General features: G+C 40.7%; 2 protein-coding genes across 3 annotated transcripts in view; one reads left to right on the top strand and one right to left on the bottom strand.

Annotated features, from left to right (window-relative positions):
- Nucleotides 1-23,746, bottom strand: part of BZW2 (basic leucine zipper and W2 domains 2) — a 62,846-nt gene extending 39,100 nt beyond the window's left edge. The window contains exons 1-2 of one of the 2 annotated variants that reach the window (XM_040260605.1): nucleotides 23,602-23,746; nucleotides 6,800-6,864 (exon numbers count right to left, since the gene is read on the bottom strand). In XM_040260605.1, coding sequence (XP_040116539.1) covers nucleotides 6,800-6,857 — 58 coding nt within the window. In that variant the 5' untranslated portion in view covers nucleotides 6,858-6,864; nucleotides 23,602-23,746. Of the gene's footprint in view, nucleotides 1-6,799; nucleotides 6,865-23,585 lie in introns of both variants that reach the window. The other variant, XM_040260606.1, reaches the window with a different exon arrangement.
- Nucleotides 23,747-24,065: 319 nt separating this feature from the next.
- The window catches only part of ANKMY2 (ankyrin repeat and MYND domain containing 2), a 38,326-nt gene continuing 36,478 nt past the window's right edge, over nucleotides 24,066-25,913 (top strand). Inside the window, exon 1 of the mRNA XM_040260604.1 lies at nucleotides 24,066-24,378. Within this exon, the coding sequence (XP_040116538.1) occupies nucleotides 24,312-24,378 (67 nt within the window). The 5' untranslated portion in view covers nucleotides 24,066-24,311. The remainder of the gene's footprint in view (nucleotides 24,379-25,913) is intronic.

Here is a 25,913-nt window from a genome sequence, read left to right as displayed (position 1 = left end):
AGAAAACAAAGTCTGTCACAGTTTCCATTGTTTCCCCATCTATTTGCCGTGAAGTGATGGGACCAGATGCCATGATCTTTGCTTTTTGAATGTTGACTTTAAGCCAGATTTTTCACTATCTTCTTTCACTTTCATCAAGAGGCTCTTTTAGCTCCTCTTGCTTTCTGCCATTAGAGTGGTATCACCTGCATATCTGCAGTTATTGTTATTTCTCCCACCAATCTTGATCCCAGCTTGTGCTTCATCCAGGCCGGCATTTTGCATGATGTACTCTGCATATAAGTTAAATAAGCAGGGTGACAATATACAGCCTTGACGTACTCCTTTCCCAATTTGGAACCAGTCTGTTGTTCCATGTCCGGTTCTAACTGTTGCTTCTTGATCTGCACACAGATTTCTCAGGAGGCAGGTCAGGTGGTCCGATATTCCCATCTCTTGAAGAATATTCCACAGTTTGTTGTGATCTACACAGTCAAAGGCTTTGACATAGTCAATAAAGCAGAAGTAGATGTTTTTTTTTGGAATTCTCTTGCTTTTTCTATGATCCAGCAGATACTGGCAATTTGATCTCTGGTTCCTCTGCCTTTTCTAAAACCAGCTTGAACGTCTGGAAGTTCTCAGTTCAAGTACTGTTGAAGGCTCGCTTGGAGAATTTTGAGCATTACTTTGCTAGCATGTGAGATGAGTGCAATTGTGTGGTAGTTTGAACATTCTTTGGCGTTGCCTTTCTTTGGGATTGGAATGAAAACTGACCTTTTCCAGTCCTGTGGCCACCGCTGAGTTTTCCAAATTTGCTGGCATACTGAGTATAGCACTTTCACAGCATCATCTTTGCGGATTTGAAATAGCTCAGCTGAAATTCTATCATCTCCACTAGTTTTGTTCCTAGTGATGCTTCCTAAGGCCCATTTGGCTTCACACTCCAGGATGTCTGGCTCTAGGAGAGAGATCACACCATTGTGGTTTTCTGCACCCTTACGATCTTTTTTGTACAGCTCCTCTGTGTATTCTTGCCACCTTTTCTTGGTATTTGCTGCTTCTTTTAGGTCCAGACCATTTCTGTCCTTTATTGTCCCCATTGCTACGTAAGAGCAGACTAAACACATATTAAAACATTCAAGGCCTCAAAAATTATGTTTCTCATTCACTCTTTTTAAAAAGCAACTGAAACAGACACTCCACCAAAACAGGAGAGTAACTCATGATTTCATGATCTTATTAACTTATGAGATCCCAGGAAAAAGAAAAAAATCTAAGAGACAGACAACAGTACTTTTTAGGATTGTAGGAAAAGGGACATTTCAAGCTGTACTGTTAACAACCAGACAACTGGCCTAAAGAACAAACTGAATGGGAGAGTATTTTCCAATACAATCATACAGTATGAAATGATACATAGTTAGAATTCCTTCAATAAAGTGTCATTGTTAGAATTCCCAAAGTGTTCATACGAAGAGATTTACATAACAAAGTGTAGTGCTGTCTAGTTTTAAGGTATAGAAAGCTAAGCAAAAAAAAAAAAAAAATCAATTACTATAAACTCATTTAATCCAAAGTGAAAATGGTGTTCAGAAAAATAAATAATAGTTTAGCTCTGAAGACCATGTACCGGGTCACAATGATATAACCCCTAATTAGGAGTCTAGCTAAAACTGATAAAATGAAAGAACACAGACCAAGAAGAGGATTTTGCAGGTGGGTGGGGGGCATGAAAGAGACAAATCCTCATCTCCCACAGCAGGAAGTGCATCCATAATATACCTCTCCAACAGAAACATCAAGAATCAGCCAAGTAGAAGTGTTATGTGGTCATAGGAATGCAAACGCTAAAAGAAGCAGTTAAAGGTTAGAAAAAAGACTGCTGGAAAACAGACTTCCTGCTGTTACAACATGTTTTGCAGAATGGTTTGACTATTTAAGCCATGTATGTGTGGACTATTCAAACCATGTACGTGCATGACTTAGATACAATTAAAAACTACATTTTAAACCAGACAGCAGCTATCTGGTTTGTACAGACTGCCTACCTACCGTGTAACAGAAAGGATGTGTTGTAAGAGGTTAATACCACAACCTCAGAAGCAGAGAAGAATGGCATTCCCAGTACCAGTCACAGTCACGCAGCATAAGATTCCACGAAGACAGATGTAAATTAACTTGAACAGTATTTGTCATGAACAAGAGATAAAAGTCCCTTTGATCCCATAAGCAAAACATTATGCAGACAAGAACATGCAAATGTTGACTGTGGGGGAAAACATAATTAGGGTCTTGTTGCGAAGCGGGGGAGGAAGAGAATGGGCACCCTACAAGAACAGATCATGGGGTGCGGGAGGAGCAGGCAACTGTGACCAGAAAGACGAACTCACTGGCAAGCATCATGCCCCTGCTGGGCGTCCAGCTAAAGGGGAATTCTCCTCCCACCTTGGGAAAAAGTTCTGTTGCCCTTAACAAAAAAACGCGAGAAGTAAAAAAAGACCACAGGTTGCTCACTAAGTATTAGTCACTCAGTTGTGTCCAACTCTTTGTGACCCCATGGACTGTAGCCAGCTGGGCTCTTCTGTCTATGGAATTCTCCAGGCAAGAATACTGGAGCGGGTTGCCATTTCCTTCTTGGGTCTCCTGCATTGCAGGCTGATACTTCACCATCTGAGCCAATAGGGAAGACTATTAAGCTTATTAAAACTTGTGACCAGCTCCCAAAATCAACTGAGGCCACCCACATACTAGGATGTTGATTCAGGCAGCAGAACAGACTTTTTGATGGTTTGAAAATTATAAATTCGAAACACTGGATAATATAAGTTGGTCAATAAAGTACAATCCAGACCAAGCTACAAATACAGACAGCTTTGTTTTGAATCTAACAGACAACTTAAAAACTTTTGCTTGTGAAAAGGCTTTCGCCCTCCAGTTATACTTTTTCAAAAGACTTGCTAACAGAGAGGAAGGCAGTATATTACAGCCAGAGATATTTCAACAGTGAGTAATAATGCAGTAGGTCAAAATGCTCACATATAGCTTGGGAATCTTAAAAAGTCATGACGGCCTGGGAGGATTAATAATTCTCTTGCAGGATGAAGAGCAGAACTCCCACGTGCTAAGTTAAGTGTTCATCTGCAGGAATATAAAATTCCTGTACAGGAAAATGGCAAGAACGTTAATGGAAGTTTGGGAAAACAAGACAATACTTTTACCCAAAGGTTCTTTTTCACCTTAAACAACCAACAGTAAATATGATGGATTTTCTAAACATACACACAGATTGACTTCCAATATATATTACCTTAAATGATTTACTTCATTAGTTCCTAACACCATTTATTACAAATCTTATTTAAAACTGCCAACTCAAATCTAAAACCTCAGAGAGAAACCTGAGTATGTGGTCACTCTGGATGCCTGATGCTTGGTCATTTTTTCTCACTCCTATTTTCACTTATTTTAATTGTATTTTTCTACAAAATTTAGAGGGGGACCACTTGAATTATTACACATTTCATCTCACTCATTTCATCTAAGCGTAACAATGGCTCAGGCAAGACGTGTTCATCCTTCTCAGATTCCCACAAGTCACAGTAGAAAACATAATTTCTTTGGAGAAAATATTGTAAGTAGGATGTGCATATTTCATAAAGGAAAAGTTCTATATGATGTACCCTACTATAATGTTTAGGCTTCCCAGGTTGTGCTCATGTTACAGAACCCATTTGCCTATGCAGGAGACATGAGACACGGGTTTGATCCTGGGTTTGGGAAGATCCCTTGGAGGAGGGAATGTATTCTTGCCTAGCGAATCCCCAGTATTCTTGCCTAGTGAATCCCCAAGGACAGAGCAGCCTGGTGGGCTACAGACCATGGAGTCACAAAGAGTCAGACACGACTGAAACAACTTAGCATGCACACACCATAATATTTCATTTTGATGTTAAGAAGAAAAATAAAAGAACAAAACATTTTTAGACTAACTTGGCAGGGAAGAGCATTAGCTGTGCTAGGGAATAGTTACAAACTGAAGACAGAGCTTCAGGAAGACAGCTTATTAAAATGACCTTGAAATATCCTCTGCAGATTTCTTTTCTTAGCTCTATGAAATTGCCAACCATTTATCTGAAGTCAGCCCCATCATAATAGCAAAAGAAAAGCCAAAACACGATGAATTGTCAGGAGGCAGTTTACTGTTATGAAAAGCAGAAAATGAGGCTGACTCCATTTTTTCCCCCAGTCAGCAGTTTGCATAAAATGGCTCAAATGCAGCTTTAAATCCTCAACAGACCTGAGTTATATAAATCTAGATCAACTGGCAAATTATAGATAACATATTTCTGGGTGGCTCTCTGTGTGCACTCCTGAAGCAATGAGACGCAGGCACAATCTTGCCCATCAAATGAATCAGAGGCAAACCAGTTCAGTATGAGAGGCAACCTTTCCGTTTCAGAACTGACTGACTGTAAGGGCCAGTTTACTCGTTGACTCATGTTTGCTCTTGTGCAATCCATCCTAAGGCCCTCTCCTGGCATTGGAGCTCAGCTACCGTGAATCAGCGTCACGTTAAGAAAGCTGCCTGAGTTGAAGATCCAGGTCTGAGATTAACACGTTCCCTCCGCGGGCAGGTGGTAGCAAACCTTTCTTCACCTCACAGTGGGGCGTATGTTAAATATTATCACATTACCAGGGGCAAGAATACCTTAACTGTGACTAGATTTCTGATTAAGTCCTTTGGAAATCATCGACGTCATTTTTTTTTTTTTCCCCAAGACTGCTTTACACAATGAGACAAAGAATGCATGCTGGTTTCGGCACCTTGCATGGCTATCTGCTTCCAGATTTCAATCCTCATTGTGTAAGTGGGGGCACAGTTTCTAAAAGGACTAAACACAGGGGGTGGTTCAGGCTATACTTGTACTTCGTTTATGGGGATGAGTCAAGGATGCAAAAAAAAACCCATAAAAATAAAAGCATATAAGACAGAAATACTGTACAAAATAACTACCTTTTTGGCTTTTAAAACTTTTTTTTTTTCATTTTTTAGAGAGAATGTGAAGTTTTTTGGCAGGCAGCATTTATAGTTAAATTTAGACTTACTGCTATTGAGTGATTCTTATAATCTCTTCGTATTCAATTTTCCCATTGTATTGAAAAATCTTTTCTTTCTACATGACCACACTGGGCTACTTCTTACACAGACGGCACTACAAGAGAACCTCAGCTACAGACACTGGTGAGGAATGCCAAAGGCCTGTGACACAGGGTAACAATTGAACAATTTAGTGTTAGACGACCATTACATAGCTTCCGTTTCATAAACAGCAGTGAGGGCTTCACAAAGATATTCAATCATCCTTTATCTTTACACATGATACTTCCTTAAATATTTTTCAGTCACTCTCCTCAGTGTTATCATACCATGTTTCATATTTTAGAAAGTCTCCCAATCAAGTTTTAGCTCAACTATGCTTAAATCCAAGAGGATTTCTGTATAATTATGGAAAGCTGGTTAAATATTTAGGATACTTAAAAATTCTTTATACAGAGAAATGGTAAGACGAACACAAAAGGAGTCACTCACATACAGATGTTTTAACAGCTACCATCAAACTGGCTTTATCACTACTTTTCCCACAATAAAAGACACTTGAAAATACCATGAATTTTAAAGTTTTAAAGATATTTAGGTAAATTCATTCGACTTTCTAAAATTCTGAAACAGTTACAGCTCTTTTATATCTCTTTCCCTAATTTACTCTTCTCTTAGCTTTACTATCTTTGCATATGAACATTTTCTTAAAAACATAAAGAAAGCAAAAACCAAGTGCAAATGTCAAAAATAGTAAAGTTTATCAATTGCCTTCATTGCCTCCCATGAGACTAAGGGAACCTGAACAGACATAATTACCCTCTTTTTGTAGCTAAAGACACAAAGCTCAGACAAGTTAAATGACTTGTTCAAAAATCAAACACCTAAATAACTGGCAGTTCTGAAGCTTGAATGCAGAACTTTAGATTTTACAGTCAGAGCTCAAAAGACAGGAATTAATGAGGTTAGGTGGAAACAAAGATAATACTAATTTTCTTTGTGAAATTAAGAAACCTCACCTAAAAGTGGGCTTCACTGGTAGCTCAGCTGGTAAAGATCCCCTTGGAGAAGGGAACGGCTAGCTACTCCAGTATTCTGGCCTAGAGAATTCCATGGACTGTATAGTCCATGGCGTTGCAAGGAGTCGGACATGACTGAGTGACTTTCACTTCCCTTCACTTCAGCTACAACTGGAATCCAGACATGCCTGTAGGGGGAGCTCTTACACCCTCTCATGCACCATCGATTATTCCAAACAGAAAGGGACTTAATGCCTTCATCTCTAGTCTCCAACAGAAAGCTACGGCCTACTTTACTATCTAGAAGGAAGAAGAAAACTTTTCTCCACCTAACCATAGCCCAGCCAATCAGAGAGTGTACCAGGGCAACCTATGAGAAGCCTCCATACTTTGGACTTCCGGCTTCCTAATGTGACTCTTGGGTTATTACAGACCCCCTCAGCTTCCCTCTTTCCTCTACAACAGCAAGTTCCTCATCCTTGTTCTGATTTGCCCCATAGTTCAAATATCCAGACTTGCAATTTCTTTGGACTATTCTTGAATAAACTGGCTTTTGCTAGTAAAATAACTGGTTTTGAACTGTTAAATTTGACATTCTCCAAACTTATATATTGATTAGCCCTTGAAACAACATTCCCCCCCGCCCGCCCCCTCCCTGCCCTCCTTGCCTCTGCCATACACACACAAACACAACACAACTTACCCCTTTTCCGAGTTTTGAACCGCTGGCCTGTTAGCACTGGCTTCTGATGCTTATTCATAAAATTTCTAAAAACAAAAAAATAAAGATTATGTGCTTCAAATAAACAGTCCATATATTTCCAGTAAGTATGTTTGACTTTACTCATCTAAATATACTTTTCAAAATGAGATAACTGTAACTACTGAACTAACAAAACTTTTAAAGTTTAATAATATCTGCTGCTGCTAAGTTGCTTCAGTTGTGTCCAACTCTGTGTGACCCCATGGACGGCAGCCCACCAGGCTCCCCCGTCTGTGGGATTCTCCAGGCAAGAACACTGGAGTGGGTTGCCATTTCCTTCTCCAATGCGTGAAAGTGAAGTCGCTCAGTTGTGTTCGACTCTTCGCGACCCCATGGACTGCAGCCCACCAGGCTCCTCCGCCCATGGGATTTTCCAGCCAAGAGTACTGGAGTGGGGTGCCATTGCCTCTAGTGCTGACAAAAGACACAAGGAAAATAATCATAGACATAAACTTTGGCATAAGGGATAAAGTCCATGCAATACGTTTGGAAAGCATTTGGTGAATATAAATATTTACATGTACAAAACCTATGGTCCAGCAATTCCTTTACAAGGAATTTATTCTAGTTATACTCACTAAGTATGTAAATATACTCATGGTATGTAAATATACTCATGTGTATCTAAAAGGATTTAGTTGCAACATTGTTGGATGCATAAATAAATGAAAAAGTCAAATACCCATAAACCAGTATCTGGCTCAATAAGTTATAATAAGCCATTGAATGGACCTATGAAGCGTTACAAAATAAATTAGATCCAAATGTACTACATATGGCCCTGGCTACCTCTCTGATTAAGTTTCCTATACCTATCTTTTCCCATCACTCACTCCTCTAGTCACCCAGCCCTCTGCTTTTCCCACTGAGCCAGGGAAGGTCATTTTTCTTCTGGGAAGACTCTTTCCCAAGGCATTCATGTGGCTTTTCACTCTGCACACAAACACCTCCTTTTCAGAGAAATTCCCAGACCATCCTGACTAACAAGGCTCCGTGTCTTTCTCTAGCTTTATTTCTCTTCATTGCTTATAGCAGCCCCTGGCATTCTTTAGGATTTGTTTGCCATGGTCTATTCCCCTAATAACAGTGTAACCTCCCTGTGGGCAGGGACTTCACAGGTTTTACTCAAAACTGTACCTTTAGCACCTAAAACTACACTGAGATCAAGTTTTGAATAAATAATTCTCCATAAGCTGTCATACTGAGAAAGATGTTCAAGGTAAACTGTGAAGGGAAAAAAGCAAATTGAATAAAAGAGTGCAAAGCATAATTTTTTGGTTAAAAGGTGGGTACATGTAATATTTGCTTTTCTGGGCAAGGAACATTTAAGAATGAGACAAGAAACAGTTTTTCATTTGTTTATTTACTTCAGAGGATGCATATTTGGGCTTTTTAATTCTTCTACTGGAGTTAATTTAAAATATCATAAATTATCTTTTAAAAAAGTGAAAAACCTGCTCTAAAAAGAGCTTCTGCAAACTGAGAATAACCTTGCTGACATAAATATTACAATCTGAAAATGTATCTAGATTGCCTAAGTTATGAAGACCAAACAATTCAAGATAATGTGAAGCAAATTATTTCTCTTTCAAAGTTTTTTAAAACTGTAATGAAAAAACATTCTCAAGAATGTGGAAAAATTATTATTCAATTTATGTACCAAAACTTTCTTCCCACCCATCCAGTGAAAGAAGAGAAACACCTATTTTCACATAGAAAGCAATCTATTTATCATGGAAAAACTTGAATTGCCATTTCACAAGTGAAATTCATTAAAAATAAAGTAACAAAGTCCAAAAGTAATTTCTTTCATGGTTAAAGAGAGAATTTTTATCAGTCTTATAAAGTGAACTTACTACATTCTGCTTTTAGATATAAAGGTGACTAAGCTAGATTCCAAGCCCTCAAAGAGCACAGAGTCCAGCAGAGATAAAATACAAACATTTCCAGTACAATGAGGCAGGTGAAACAACAGTGGGGCTCCCCTAGGTCAAGAGTAGCAAAGGGATTGACAGCTGTACATGTATGGGGCAGCAGCTGCATATGAAATAGTTACAAATGCAATAACCTTAATCAGTGAAATCTTATTTCACTCTAGAGGCACTGGAAATAGGGTTTCTAATGCATTATGTATATTTACAGAAAAATTCTTTTATTCAGGATTTTCCCTGTTGGCATTTTCAACAGATTCACTCTAGATCTACTGGGGCACAAGTAATGAATATAGGTAAGTGTGCATGTAGTTTCCTTAATGTTTCCATACCTCCCCAAACACAACAAATATCATACAAAATATTTTCTTGTGTTAGCAAAGAAAAAAATACCTGTTAAAGAGTTTGGGTCTTGTACTGAGATACACAACCAAAAATAGAGCCTGAAACTTCTCCAGTAGCTGAACATGTAAGGAAGGCATTACCCTTTGCCAAAGATGTTTTTATTTCAGAATTTAAAATTATTTTTAAAGTGTGTGCCCCTTCTATTAGAGTCTATAGTATAAATACATAGACTTCTCTAATTACCTTAATATCTTATTTCTGTTTTCCTGCTAATGGAGAATTACCACCAAACAAAACATACCTAGGAGTGAATTACTGTATTTTAAAAATTCTTTAGCTCCATTTATAATACCTTCTTTAGTTTTAAACAGGAAAGTTTGTATCTTCAAAGTTCAGTTATGTGGGCTTGTTTTATACAACCTGAACATATTCTATGTGGAAAATAAGGTAAGAACACATAAATGTTTAAAAAAAGTATGCAAAGATTTTTGACATACACAACATCAAAATTTAAAATAAACAAACACACACAAATAGAGATTCACCTAGTGGTATTGAATGACTAAGTGAAGATACTCTGTTCACCAAAAGTCTCTATCACTCAGCTGTTACTATTTGGAGCAGAGGCTTGGCTGTTCTCTAAATTTAGCTCTGATGCTACATTATAATCTGCTCCAGAGAGGGTCAGCCTTTATAAGGCATTCACTGAATCCTGGCCGAAGAAGAGCAAGGGCGCCTAGACTAAGAAACTGCACCAGCTTAAACCTGGGCAAGTCACAGCAGAAGGGCAACAACAGCAGTTCTCTTAGGCCAACCAAAAAAGATCAGTTATTAGATTGCATTACAATTTATAACTTGATATCCACTAACGAACAGCATGATAATTTGGCTTCCATTCAGAACACTGTAACTCAAACATTCGCAGAGAAAAATAAGCTCATGTCCCACCAAAATGGAAAAGCTCCATGGTTTAAAACAGTACTTACTTTTAAAAAATTGTATGTAAAGTTGGAAATGTTAGACGATGAGGTCATAAAAATACTAAAATGATCCACTCAATCAAACATTAGAGACCAGGTCCTCTATTAATGAAATAACAATTTAAAATCAATTTCTATTTGAGCCTAAATGGCTAACTGACCTCACACCCTTTTCACATTCTATCTCTCACTTCCAACCAGATTCTGGGCTGCAGTGTGACAAGGGGCCAGCAGCACTGAGGGGCCTCATGGCTGCTGTAGGCTAAATCTGCCACTTGCCCTGCCCACCTTGAGTAGACTGACACCTCGTGAGTTGCCTTCCCTTATACTCTTCTTTAATTCTCTCCATTTTGGGAAGTGTCTGATCAGTCAGAGACAGACATACCTTCCAGCTGTCCCTCCTAGGGGAAGCCTGTTCTCAACTAGTAATTAAGAGATCTTGCCTGTCCTGGTCTGGCTCATCTCTGAAGTACGATAACCTACTTTATGTAAGGCATTTAATACTGCTAATATGTACTACACATAAAATAACTGCTATTCAAACAATCTCGACATTATGAATATGGATACTCTAAAGTGGGGTCACAATCTTTTTCCATAAAGGGACAGTATTTTAGGCTCTGCGAGCTACAAGGTCTCTATTCTTATGATTCAGATTCCCTGTTACAGCCTGAAAGCAGCCACAGGCAAAATGCGAAGAGGTGGTCCTGGTTGCATTCCAGTAGAACTTCATTTACAAAACAAATAGTGGCTCAAAATGGGCCTCCAGGCTTTAGTCTGCTAACACCCATCCTGGAAAGTGAAGTGAAGTTGCTCAGTCGCGTCTGACTCTTTGCGACCCTGTGGACTGTAGCCCACCAGGCTCCTTCGTCTATGGGATCCTCCAGGCAAGAATACTGGAGTGGGTTGCCATTTCCTTCTCCAGGGGATCTTCCCGACCCAGGGATTGAACCTGGGTCTCCCGCATTGCAGGCAGACGCTTTAACCTCTGAGCCACCTGGAAGCCCTCCTGGGAAGGTAGTGCCTAACACTACTGTCTGTGACAGTGAAAATGTTCTGTACCTGCACTGTCTAATATGGTCGCCACCAGACACCTGTAGCATCCTTGGAGTGTGGCTAGTGTGAATGAGGAAGAAAATGCTTAATTTTATTTAATTGTTATTAGTTAAAACTGAAACAGACAACATGCCTAGTGGCTATCACGATGGGCAATCCCGTTCCGAAGCATTCCCCATGGCTCAACACACAAACTTGATAAGACTTGATAAGAAGATGAAAATATACTCAAAGAAAAGCAATTTTTTACTTAGCATTTTTCAAATAAAGTAACTGCAGAGCATTTTGCCCAAATTTCAAAACTACATGTCTACAGCAGGAAAGAAAAGAAAAAGTACCAAACTCCAAAGTGAAACTCTCTGTGTACAATCAATATTACTTAAGACAATGGAAACAAAAAGACTTCCGATTGATTCTGATACTAAAAATGATTTTTGCTGTTGTTTAGTTGCTAAGTTGTGTCTGACTCTTTGTGACCCCATGGACTGCGGCCCACCAGGCTTGTCTGTCCATGGGATTTCCCAGGCACACTTTATTCTTTGGGTATGATACTGTTGCCATACAAAATTATACCCAAAGAATAAAGTGTGTTGTACAGATGCAACAACACCAAGACACAAAACTCAAAATATTACTGAGCCACTTCACTGCAATATTCAAGGGAAATACTCTGTGTTTAGGAGCAAGTTTCAAGAATTTAATTCTATGTAAGTTTCAGTATTTATAATAACTGAAATAACATTAAAGTTTTAAATAAGTAGCCTATCTATAAAAGAAGAATGTTTTAAAATACAGTCAAATATTTCTTTAATATAAATATTGTTATATTCATATCCTCTTCACTTTTATAATTAATGATGTCAAAGGACAAAAATATTTATCTTAAAAAGTACAAAACAATAAACTATAGTTGTCTTCTCAAAATTTTACAACAATAGTTTCCAGCGAGGAACATTAACGATTGGAACTTAAATTGTGCTGCTAAGCAATGACTTTATAAGAAAGAGGGATCAAAAGCCTAAGGAATTGTGCTGTGAAAAAAATACACTGAGTTAATTATGTTCATCTAAATCTTCCTTAAGAAGACAGAAAAGCATCATGATTAAATTTTCATTATAACATTTCCAAATCTATTTCATGTCTTAAACTTTATCTTGTTTTTGAATACTGGATTTTTGCTTCCCTTTTAATAAAAATATTTCAGAAATTACATTTTAACTATCACTGTACAACCTCTTCATTGAAATAAGATGATTACATAATGTCCCTTATTTCATCTCAATGAAATTATTTTCAAAAATCCCAAGAAGTATAAATAACTCCTAAATAGTTTCACTTCTTATCCATTCATGCTATCTATTTAATGAATAGCTATACAAAGTCCCTGGGGCAAGCACACCTCCTTCTCTGGGAGCTTCCACTTTCCCCAGAGGCAATCTCTCCTGGGCCCTTCCCTTCCCCCAGCAACTGACCAGCCCCTCTCAGCTTCCCAGATGGCCTAATCTTATGTCTCAACACTCTGAAAAACACAAACACACCTTCAACTACAAACACTATATACTTTAGCTTTTAGAAAAGCCATCCCTCAAACATAACATCTCAGGGTGTTTTAATAACAAAATGTCTTAAAACCTTTGTGCTAGAAGAGACCCTAAGAATTTTTACCTATAAGACAAGAGGATGGTGATAAGAGCTGCATACCTACTAGGATACTTCAAGCTGTAAATTCGGAGAATTTAGAGGAAATGGTGGCATGAAACAGAGAAATATCCAATGATTAAATGTCTAGCTGTGGTTTAAACATATTTGTTAATTTATCAAGCATTTGAGGGGAGCTTACTCTGTGTCAAGCACTGTGCTAGAGCGGTGGCTTCACTCCAGGGTTAATTTTCTTCCCCAAGAGACATTTGGCAGTGTCTGCAGACATTTTTATTTGTCATGCTGGGAAGATTGGGGTGCTACTGGAATCTAGTAGGTTGAGGCCAGGGATGCTGCTGAACCATCTATAATGTTGTAGGAGAGCCGCCTACAGCAAAAGGTTATCTGGTCCAAAATTTCCAGTGTCTAGGTTGGAAGACCCCACACTAGAGAGGAAAAAGGGCAAGCAAAGCCAAAGATGGGCCTTGCTCTCAAGAACTGAAAATTGTACACAGAGGTCTACACATATCAGAGCAGCAACCAGGCAGATATTTCCTTGAGTGATTTGTTTGCCAAACGATAATGTCAGTTTTAGACAAAACAAATGTATCACTGAGTAGCTCTGGTGAGGAGTGATGATAATGAGGAGACTATGTATATGGGCAGAGAGTATATATGAAATCTCTATACCCTTAACTTTGATGTGAACCTAAAAAAATTAAGTTTAAAAAATCAGCAAGGAGTGGTGTCAAATACCAGAGCACAAACCAGTTGATTTAGGCTAATTTCGTATCAAACACAAAAGAGATGGGAATGTTTATGACTATCGGTACAAACAGAAGATTAGATGGTAAGTTATTATGGCAAGGGGGATTGAAATCTGTTCCTCTCTTAGCGTGTTAATCAAGGAGCAGAAGAAAACAGAATTTTCTGAAAAACAAAACAAAAATACTAGACTGGTAACTAGTGGGAGAATGTTGCTTTGGAGCAGTGGCTTAAAAAACATGGGAATGGACCTTCAGGAAGTTCAAATGTGGTGGTGGGCAGAAGTCCAAATATCTTCTCACTTGTGAGTTCTCCCAGGCCACTCCTGCCCCCATTCTCCCAGGAGAGAACCTGCCCAAGCCTGTTTAGCAGATGAAGCTTTATTTGAAGAGCTGCACACACACAAAAAGTTACACATGCCTATTTCACAACGAGGAGAGCATAAACTGGATATAAATATCCAGTCTTAGTCTGGGACTTATGGGACACAGCACACTGATAGGAGACTGCATTCCCAGGTACAATTTTAAAGGAGTGAATTATACAAACTCAAATTAAAAGGGGGAAAGAAGGCCAGAGCACAATTACAAACTCTCATGTATACTTTCTAAAAAAGCCTAAACATATAGAGAATAACTCCTTTGCATTCACTTATTAAACCTACACTGTGCTGTGCTAAGTCACTTCAGTCTTGTCCGACTCTTTGTAACCCTGTAGACTGGGGCCTGCTAGGCTCCTCTGTCCATGGGATTCTCCAGGCAAAAATACTGGAGTGCATTTCCATGCCTTCCTCCAGAGGATCTTCCAGATCCAGGGGTCAAACCCGAGTCTCTGATGTCTCCCACACTGGCAGACGGATTCTTAACCACTAGCAGCACCCAGGAAGCCCTACCTGGTACTGGCAATAGGGATGCTGTGGGGACCAGACAAGATGCATAGATGAGACGCCTGGTGCTCACTTTCTAGCAGGTGGGGTTCTGAGCCAAGCACTGCACAAAATTAGCTGGCAGTGCGAGGTAAGAAGGAATGGTCTCCAGCATGTTAAAGTCCATCATGTGATGAATTTGAGTTGCAAATTGTGTTTATTAATGCTTTAACAATTTGATGTGTGTTATTGTTGTTGTTTTTTACTTTTTTAACTTATAATGGCTATCCATGAAGCTTGGAACACTGTGAAACCCAAAGAACTAAACCTAGACCCACTCTGATAAGCTTAAGACTCTGATAGACTCTGATAAGACTCTGAGATGTCATGCCACTTGTCTGAGGCCATGCATTCCATTCTAACCTTGGTGATAACAGCAGAGATCAAAGAGGAAAAGTCAAACACAGAACAGCCAGGGCCAGAACCCATCAACTGTCTCCTCACAGTGCACTTCCTCCAAAGAACCAACCAAAGTTGTCGGGTAACAATTTACATGATCCTTGACGGCAGCTTTTTCATTATCTGCCTCATGGATTTTATGGGTTTAGAGTTAGAGAGAGTGAAGCATAAATATTAATTTTAATGTCTAGTTCAGCACTTGGATAAACTAAATTAGCATATGTTACCTCCAAAATGCCAAATAGTTCTCTGTGGAGTTGTAGTAAGAAAAAACACATTCATCTTTAGCAAGAGGATTTAACAGAAATCCCGACTCTTATGGACATGTAAATAGTAGGAAATTTATGGCTCCCTGGTCTTCTGGTACTATGGGAGCCAGTACTCTACTTGCTTCCTGCAGAGGCTCGACCCTCATGTAAACACTGTCTTCACACTCCTCCACACTGAGAAGTGGCATGCTTTCCTCTAGCCAGCAGCTTCCTCTGTACCAGCAACACGGGCTTCTCCTTCCTGTTTACAATAACCCCTTTCTATTACCTTGTATACTGAGAAGAACGTATGTCCTGTTCTTTTTTTTTCTTAGAAATGGTCACAAATCCAGGAAGCCATAGAGATTGGTTTGAAAACCATTCAAGTCTTTTGTGTGAATATGTGAAAAAGGACGCCAGTAGAATATTATAAAACTGCACAGCTCACAGTGGCTCATGATAAAGTCTCCACAGTGCTAAGAGTTAATATTCAATACCGTTCCCCTTCTCTGCCCAGTGGTTGTCTTCAGATTTACTTAGAAGTCCTCAAAATAACAGTGCATCTAACAATTATTTTCTGAAAGTCCTCATCTAACATAAAAATAAGTTGGATTATCAGAAGAGGAAACATAATTCTACATCTCTCACAAATTTGTTATTATTGTTTTCCTATTAATATATCATTTCTGTAATTAAGATAATTAAAGATAACAAAACAAACAATACCAAAGGCTACACCTGCAGTTAAAAAATCAGGGAAGAACAATGAAAGCACTCTCTTTGGTGTGTGTCAAAAAAGAATGGGTCATTCAGTGAGTTATCTAAACCTTTTATTTTCAAAATAGTTTACAAATATGACTATCAGAACATTTTTTGGCACTCTTCACTCATCACATGCCAAATTTAGAACAGGTCAGTTCATTCTAGTTGGCATTTAACTGCCCAAAAGATACTAGCTGAAGAGACCCATGGCCCCAGCACATACATCAGAGTGAGTTAAGAATGAAAAATACTCTTGTGTACACTGCTGATAGTGGTAGATTTTATATTTTAAAAAATTTAGAAATTATTTTAAATTATCACAAACTTTTTTCCCCAGTAGATAAAAAGGAAAAAATGTTGTGGAAACTCCTAATGACAATCACAATCCCGCATTAAAATGATTCACATTAATCTGATTATTAAATCCCTGAGTTGCATCTCTCAGGTCTAACTGTTTCAGTCATTATTCCATTCGTCAATAAAAGTAGAAAAAAAATCGGAACAATCCAATTGGCAAAAAAAATTAGAGAAGAAAATTCTTTAAAGGCACTGTATAGATAAAAACAGGTTCCATGGATTGTATTTCATTTGTAAAATAAATTTCATAAACAATTTCCTACTCATTTGATTGTCTAGCTGTTTTGGCTATTGATATTTTAGCTATTTTGGATAATTTTGAATCAGTTTGTATTCAAGGATACAATATCCTAATAAGTATATGATTTTCTCTTCCATTGCTTCTTTTCATGTCCATTTCAACTTTCCTGTTACCAACAATTCTAAAGATACTGCTTTATAATTTTCAGTTCAGTCGAAAACACGTGATGTCATAAACTACTTGAGGGCAAGAACAAACCTAGTGTGCTTTAAAATATAATCTACCACTTCTATGATGTAAAAATTTCTAGTTCCAAGATGGTCAGCCAGAAAATTATAGGCAATATTTATTTTATAAATATTTATGTTACAGTATATTATGGAGTTGTGTTCTTAGGGGTTGTCCTCCCTGGAATGTCTTCCATTTTCTGGCTCACCTGCCCAAATTCACCAATCCTTCCAGACTCTGCTCAGAATCTCATTTTCTCTGAGCCTCCCACTGAGCGCCACCCATTCTGGAACCTACACATGTGGACTGTGTTGCTCAATTAGGCATTGGAGAAGGTTGTTTGAAGGAGGAGCTGAGAAGGATTTGAGTAAAATGTGAGGCAGAAATGGGTGGAGGAGGGCACTCTGGGAGCAGGAAACCTCTGGGTGGATAGGGGAATAACCACATTGTTCAAATTAAAGTTGGAAGACTGGAAGGAGCCAGACAGCCACTTGAATAGGCAACGGACTCTATCATTGTTTCAGAGACTGGCAGGCCTCCTAGAGGACACTGGAAGCCTCTTGAGGACAAAGATCACATCTATCATTTGGGATCTGCTGAAAACAACAGATACACACCAAGAGATGTAATTCTAATAACTCTATCTCAGGATTAACATTTTATATATGTATATATATTATTAAGATCTTTCTTATTAATATATATATACATGTACATATATATATATAAAATGTTAATCCTGACATAGAGTTATTAGAATTACATCTTTTATGAAAGTCTCTCTTGAAAAACAAATCTTTTCCAAAATGTAGGAAGAAGGGCTTATGTGAGTACTAATTTCTATACAATTTTACTTTAAAATGACTTCTTACCTAGGCCTACAACTATGTTATTCATCTACTTCTCAACTGTAAAAACAGGGAGAATTGGCCCTAAAAATATCAATTAGTTTTTATATAACACTTTATAGTTCACAGGGCATCCTCAAGAATCCTCAAAGTCACCATGTAAGTTTGGTTACCATCCCTGTTTTATATATGAAGAAAGTGAAAGCAAGAGAGATTGCCTTGGAAAAGCCACCTCATCACAGAGCTGTGGCTTTGCCACTCTGATCCCCAGGGCTGTGGCTGTGCTTGGCTGTCTCCCAGGGCTCATCCATAATCATTTCCTACCAGGTCAGAAGAGACTGCTCAATGGGACTGCTATACTCCACAATCAACAGACCAGGAAGAGATTTTACTCAGAGGCTGATGAATGTAGTTTTAAGGGCAGCTTCGTCTGCTGGGTTTTTAAGATAATCAAATAACGAGACACAAAAACACCGATTTTCTACCTTAAATGTATTTATTGGGAAGGCGAATACTACCTTTCCCTTCTGATGCAGAAACAGCTTTCTATTTTTAATTATTGCAGTTGCTTTACTATACTCAGAGATAAAGAGGCAGCAGCCTAGAGTTTTAAATTCCACAGTGACCTAGCTAATATAAATACATATGAGTTGAAGTTGGAAGCACCCGTGTGTATGCTTCAACGTTACCTGGCAATGAGACTGGATTGGCTGCATTGCCTTAGATATTGTGAAGGCTTGGCTTTGAAGCTTAACTAAATATGCTTTAAAAACCCTTCAAAAAAAAATCTGGAAGATTATAAATGATACCAAAATATTTCATATTGGCCTCTGGAAATATTAACATTTCATAAGTCCACAACATCATACAAGAAATGTAAACATCAGGACACACAAGTTATAAAGTTTTAAGAATTCAGAAAGCAGGTGTCAAAATGAGCATTTAGTTAAGCAAACCCTGAGGAAGGGCATGGCAGGCACACCTGAGTGTGGTCCTCATTTCCTACACTGAGAGATTTGTTCTAACTACACTGATGCTGCTCACAACATTACCAAAGTACTCCTTCTTTGGAAATGTCTTCTGACGTGGTTTATGAGACAGAGAAGAAAATCGGTCTCTCTACTTCATTCATATCTTGATTTTCTCAGTTAAACTAAATATATTTGCACCCCTTGTTCAGACTTGTCTGCAAATTACTCTGTCAGAGTTCAAAAAGGAAGAAGATTAACTAACAGCAGGATATTCATAAGCCTGTGACACAGCACTGAGAATGCCACCTACCCCTTCTTCATTCGGGGGAGAAGTTAAAATGTGACATGAACAGTTTACGGAAATGCACTGTTCACAAGACAACCTTTTGCACGTTTAGGTGTAACTGTTTTAACATTAAATGGATAACTGCATAAGCTAAACTCCAAGGACAGAGAAAGAACATTTGTATCCATATTGCTTTCTTTTAAAAAAAAAAACTGAAACAATTTCTTAAGAGGCTGTAATACTTCCAAACTTTAATTTTTATTTCTTTATTTTTTAAAATTTATTTGGCTGCACAGGATTTTACTTGCTACACGCAGGATGCCTTAATTGTGGCATGTGGGCTGTAGTTCCCTGACCAGGGATTAAACCTGGGTCCCCTGCATTGGGAGCACAGAGTCTTAACCACCGAACCACTAGAAGTCCCAAACCTTCCTTTTTAAAACTTCATTACGGAAAAATCTCAAACATATCAAAAGCAGAGAGAATAACGAAGTCAGTGTACTCACTGCCCACTTTAACCTGTTAACAGCATCAGTGAGTTTTGTCTCATTAATATTCTTACTCAGTCCCTGCCCCTCACTGTCACAAAATTAGATTAAAGCCAGTGTTAGATATCCTACCATTCCCGCCTTAAATAATTCAGTACCCATGTCTAAAAGATAAGGGATATTTTAAAATATAACCATAATATTGGTTTCAGACCTAAAGGAAAATGAAATTCCTTAATATCATCAAATATCCAACTTAGTCAAGAAGTGTACCCAAGACAAGAGAGTCAAATGTCAAGGAAAATATTATCCCCCAAAGTTACAACACTCAAAAATGAGCTATTCCCCTGCAATAAAACAAACAAACAGCATTCTCTTAAAGCACAGAGTTGGAAGTCAAAGGTTTCAAAGAGAATCCAGGAATGGTTTGCAAAATTTGTAGCAAATGAACATATGAATATATGAATAATTTTTTTTTCTTGGTTGATAGCATTCATCAGAATGTCAAGCAGCTTGAGACTGAAAACATTTAAAGACCTTCTGCCCTTGGTTACGACTGTGTGTGCTTAGTGCCACATCACCTCACATTGCCAGGAAGGATTAGTCAAGTAGGGAAATAAATCTACCTAAAATAACTTAGAGATCAAGCTGAATTCAACTCAGTATGCACTGAGCACACACTAGGTGCAAGACACTGGGTCACGGTCTTGAGAGGCTAAGGTAAACTAATCCTGGTTAATTTACAGTATAGAAGGAGAACGGATCAAACAGATTAACAAACACTGAACTAGAAAGTCACGAAAAAGGTGCTGGCTTTAGGTTATTTTCATGGAGCTCCAGATGAAGAAGCAAAGATGTTAATTTAGGGGTGCGGGGAGGGATCAGGGCTAATAAGGAGATAGGAGAAAATCAGAGGATGTCAGCAATTGTACCAGCAACTCACGAGGAAAGACTGTCCTTAATGCCCTTGCTGATGGACAGGAATAAACATGTTTACTAGGGCCTGTATTCCCCTCCTGGATAGGGTAGAAGAAAGTTTCTTGAAAGTTGACACTTGATCAGATCTGGGAAGGAGAGAAACACTCAGTAAAGAGGAAAGGGAGGTCATTCCAAAAAGAGAGAAAGGCAGGAACAAAGGGGCAGAAGTTACTGGCATGTTAGGGAATCAGCAGTGAGGTGACCTTAGAGCAGACTATGTGGAAGGGCTGGCTGACTGGAAATGCTGGCTGGGACCAGAAGTCAGAGCCTCCCAGACCAGACTTGGACCTCTACTCCGCGGCTAGTGGAGAGCCACCGACAGGTTTTTAAGTGAATCAGTTCTGTCTTTACAAAGTATGTCTCATCCTTCAGTAGATGATGAGTGCTCACTGTTTATTGGTGGCCTTGAATGAGCCAGATGGGAAGCAAGCTACTTAGGAATCCATTGCAATCAGCTGAGAGGTCCAAGGTATTAGGAGTAGGCCAAGGGCTGACAGGGACACATGTAAGAATTTCACACATTTCAGAAATCTTTTTTTTTTTTTTTTTTTCACAGAAGAGGAAAGAAACCAAAGCATTATATAAATTCCATTACACAGTGTGCAACAGTGTGTAGGCACACTTTTCACTTGTTTAAAAAAAAGTGGAAATACACCTGCAAGTTATAAACACATACAATTCTCAGTAAAGGTATGAGAAAAATAGGCACTATGGGTTGCAGGACATGGAGAAAAACTGGGAAGAGGCTGGAGAGTTTTTTGTATCTTTGTCTTACTGAACCACATGAACATGTTACCTATTAGCTAAAGAATATATACTTTCCCCCTTACTTCCAGCCACATAGATAGAGAATAACGCAAAGAGAAAAGGTTTTGGAGACAGATCTAGGTTCCAGTTTGGGCTGTGATAATTCCTAACTGTAGGGCTGTGGGCAAATTAACTTCTTTTTGTTTCTGTCCTCTTATTTTCAGAAACAGGGGTAATATTGGCTAATTTCTGGGTCATTACAACAATGATTAAACTAATCTGATACAAAGCTTCTGGTGGACTATCTGGTGCTGACTCAGTACCCGGTAAGCAGTAGCTATTTTATTACCAACAAAACTTCTTTGATGTGAACACATTCTTCATACAAAAAAAAAAAAGGTCCTTGAACAAGTCTAAGTTATGGTCATTAGCCAATCCTATTCCTACATTCAATATTAACACTGTACAAAACAATGAATGTAACCCATATGATAAACACTACCCATTACATTATCTAGAAATTTAAAATTAACATGTTACTTACATGCATTTCAAGGCAGATGTTAGCTGCTTTATTTCTAGCTGCCTAGATTTACTGAATGTAGTCACAGAGGACTAAATATCAACAAGGCACCAGGAAAGCAGGTAATAAGTTGCTATCCTTTAGAAACTGACAACCTCAGTGAGCCAAACAGGTGTGACCTTCAAGTAACCATGGCCCCAATTTGGCAGAAGACATGGAAATTCTGGCAATGAAGCACCCAATTCTGTAACATCCCTTCAGTTCAGTTCAGTTACTCAGTCGTGTCCGACTCTGCGACCCCGTGAATCGCAGCACGCCAGGCCTCCCTGTCCATCACTAACTCCCAGAGTTCACTCAAACTCACGTCCATTGAGTCGGTGATGCCATCCAGACATCTCATCCTCTGTCGTCCCCTTCTCCTCCTGCCCCCAATCCCTCCCAGCATCAAAGTCTTTTCCAATGAGCCAACTCTACGCATGAGGTGGCCAAAGTACTGAAGTTTCAGATTTATAGGATATTAAATCACATGGTAAGGAAAGGTTACTCTGTAAGCATTTTCTTAGGTTTGTGGGTTGCTCCTTCATGAGACTGTGTTTTCAATCAGCTGTAACTGTGGCAATAGCAGCATTCTAAGTGTTACAAAAGATGGGTCACTCAAAAGCCTTACTACTTGTTTGAACAGTCACATCATTATTAAAGCATCCCTAAACAAAAGTTTCTTTGTTATACATTGAGTTGAATAATTTCAGACCATTTTCATGTGAGATGTTCTGGCTCAGATTTGCCCCAGCCTGCAGAGATGAAGCCTTAGACAAGAAAACATCTGGGATTCAGGGGGAAAAAATTTTGTTTTTTTGTTAAAGACAGGAAATAAGGGTGAACATCTTCCAGGATTTCAGAAGTGTTAGTGAATGCTTCCAAGAAATGAAGGTGTAAGGCCAGAGGAAAATACATTTCACTTCATATATGGCACAAGAGGGGAGGAAGAGTGGTGGGGAGGGATGCTTAACAAAAAAAAAATCTACATAATCATTCAAATAATTCTCTTGGAAGCAGAAGGGTCTGGGGAGAAACAGTAACACTAGACTGTAGAGAAACAGTAAACACTACTTTCTAAACAGCTTTCACCAATGCTACAAATATGTTATGGATAAGCACCCGGGAGGATTGACTGACTTCATATTAGCAAGCAAGTCTTGTGGCTGAGCCACAGGAGGGTGCACACTTGTATTTATCCCCTAGCTTCCCACAGTGAAACCTTGAGGTTACATATTACAGTTGAATGAAGGTTGGATTAAGAGGCTAATCTAATGCTATATATAGACAGCAACACCAATTTAATCTCCGCCCCTTCCCCCTCCCCTCCCTATTTCCATAAATCTCAAGATCTGAGTTACAAAGAGACTGGGAACTCTAGCAGAGTGAAGAGGCCCTTCCTCCCCCCCGCTCCCCCTTGACTGTCTCTCCTAAATCAAGTATTAGTGCACGTGTAAATTGCTTCCAAACACCTTTTACAGGCATACAGGGCGATCAGATCCGGTTTTCTTCTACAGCTTCCACAGAGGCCGGAGGAGATGACAAGTGGGGGCGAGGGGTAGGTTGCCAGAAGAGACTTATTCTCACATGCTTTCACCTCGCTTGTAATGGGGAGCTCTCCTTTCCTCCCCACCCGTAGTTCAGAGCCTCAACCTTGGCTTCCTCCGGAGTTGCATCTGGCGGTACCACGCACGAGACGCTGTGCACCCGCCACTTCCCACCGCGTGGCCAGCTCCTGCCCGCTCTTGGTCTCTCGGGGCGGCCAAACGTGGCGAGTAGTGGGTCTTTACTCTAGGGCACCGATACGCTGCATAAGCGATGATAATGAGGTGGAGGGGAGGCTTCCCCACCGAGAGGCAGGAAGCCGCCCGAGCAGGCACATGCTTCCTCCCGGCCACCTTCGGCCGGAGGGGAAGCTCCCAGTCGGGCTTTGGCTCCGGTGGTCTAAGGCTTCCCGGCTCTCCCCTGCCCTACCTGGTTTGCTTCTCACCTGTCCGAGGAGGTAGCGGCGACGCGCGAGGCTGGGGGCTGCGGCGATCCCGGCAGCGGCGGTGGCAGAAGCGGCAGCGGTGGTGGCAGACAATGGAGGAGTGAAGGACAGACACATTGACATCCACACGGAGCTCGGCGCAGCCCCGCCTCCCACGCCGCCCCGCCTCCCAGCCCGCCCCCGGCCCGGGCCGCTCCACTTCCAGGGAAATAAAGGGGGGGGTGTATAGCGAGAACTAGGGAGATGCATGCCCGAAGAAGAAATTTTTGAACACAGAAGTTCCAGATAGAGCATTTAATTATTGTGTGTCATTAAATATCTGAACCGGAAAAAGTGGCTTGGGGGAAACGTGCTAGAAGCGCTTAATTACCCCCTAGTGATTGTCTTCATTTGGTTTTTCCTCCCCAGGCTCTTCCAATGGGACAGCCTCGCTGCCGCCTCCTGCAGCTCCTCCTCCCTGCCGGGCCAACGAGGCGCGGGGGGCGGGGACTACCGCTGGGCCTGCGGAGACCGCCCGCCCGGCTCGCCCGAGCTCGCCCGCTGCTCGCCAGCTGCTGGAAGGAGGAGAGAATTCGAATGCTTCCGCGGTTGGCTACTTAGTGTCCTAGTCGCAAGTTGCCTAACGTTGCGGCTGGCTTTCCTAATACAGACACGTCGTTTCTTTTGAGTACTCCCGAAGACACAGAATAGCCGTCAAGCTGGCGGAAGCAATGGTTCACATAAAGAAAGGCGAGCTGACCCAGGAGGAAAAGGAGCTGCTGGAAGTCATCGGAAAAGGTGTGGGTGCTGGGCTGCGACGGGGGCTTTGCCTGCCTGGCCGGGGAGAGGAGGGAGGGGCGTGGCGGAGCCCGGGCGGCGCCCCAGGCCCGGCTGACCCCAGGTTGCGGTTTTACGAGGTTGACACCCTACCACCGGGAAACAGCGCTCCTCCCTTTGGTCTGGGACGAGTTGCGGGGCCGGAAAGGTGGGGAGGGAGAATCGCAGCTGGGACGAGAGCGGAGATTGCAGACTTTCGTCCTCTGAATCAGCTTTTAGAAGGCGGCACCTTTCCGGGCTCCATATCGGATAATAAAGAACCACCCGGGGGTGGGGCCTCAGAATGTGCATTCTTCAAAACTCCTCAGGTGAATTGACCACAGCCCACCTGGGCGATAGTGGCCGGAAAGTTTCAGGCTCTTACACCGGTGTCTACAGCGCCATTTCGACTTCCGGAGGCCGAATGATCTGGATCCATTGGCTGTCTCCGCCCCCTTTTGGGGGGGGGGTGGAGAGAGCTCCTAAGAAGCAGGGTTCTTTATAAGGGCACAAAACGACATCTGTAACTTGCCGCATTGAGGCTTCTGCCTGCAAGGCCTCCCTGGCATTCTTCCAGAAGCCCCCGACCGCCGCAGAAACTCGCGCGAAAGCGCGAAGGGGTGGAGGAGGCGTCCACACCGCCTGGCGCTCTTTGGCAGGGCTGGAATCTTGTAATCGCGCTCTGCGCGCATTCTCTTCCGTTCTCCCAACGCGAGTCCCACTTCCACCGCTCCTGGTACTAGGGAGGGAGACGCAGGCCCCGGGGACGAGCCAGAAGCCATGTGTCCCCTCAGTGCCCCGGCGGATATCCCAGAAGAGTTTACTGCTAAGTCCCGTTACCTGGCAGGTGCCAACAGCATGAATACGTTGCTTCTGTACTGTCACCACGCGGGGATGGGGATGCATGGGAACTGCGGGCGTCGTTCACGTGGCTGTTTTAAGCTCAAAATGAGCTTGCCCTCGATGATCGGCAGAGAGGCTGGTCATAATAACATAAAAAGCTTCCCAATTTCCAGTCTTTCTTTCTAAGTAACATGGCTCAGATCTGGACCTACAGAGAGAAAGGAAGGCAAACTTTATACTGACAAGGAAAGTCTACTCGGAAAAGAGAGAAAAATCGGATTGGAACTCAACAGGTGCTGATGACCTGAGCCCACCCTAAGTGACCTCAACAATTTTAAGTCAATCACAGCTGTGTGTTTGTCATGATAAGTGTTCTTTGCCCAGAATTTGTGGGACTTGGAGTTAGTGCAGTGTGTTTGTTCAGCATGGTTCTCGCCGACCTATTTGGCATGCAGTCTTTCTGTTCTGCCTATCTCTGGTTAGTTTCTCCGTGCTTTTTGGTGACTCTGCGATTTGGCTCCCCAGCCATGTGAGCCTCAGCTCTGTGCCAGGTACAGTGCTGGGCAAAAAAGGAGACAATCCACCAGGGATGCAAATGCTGTTTTTAAGCAGTCCAGGACTATCACCTTCTCTCAAAAGTGTAAACAAGAGAGCAGTTTTGTAAAGTGGGTCTC

The sequence above is a fragment of the Oryx dammah genome, unplaced genomic scaffold, assembly GCF_014754425.2.
Source record: "Oryx dammah isolate SB20612 unplaced genomic scaffold, SCBI_Odam_1.1 HiC_scaffold_18, whole genome shotgun sequence".
Taxonomy (NCBI): Eukaryota; Metazoa; Chordata; class Mammalia; order Artiodactyla; family Bovidae; genus Oryx; species Oryx dammah.
This window is presented reverse-complemented; position numbering and strand designations above follow the sequence as displayed.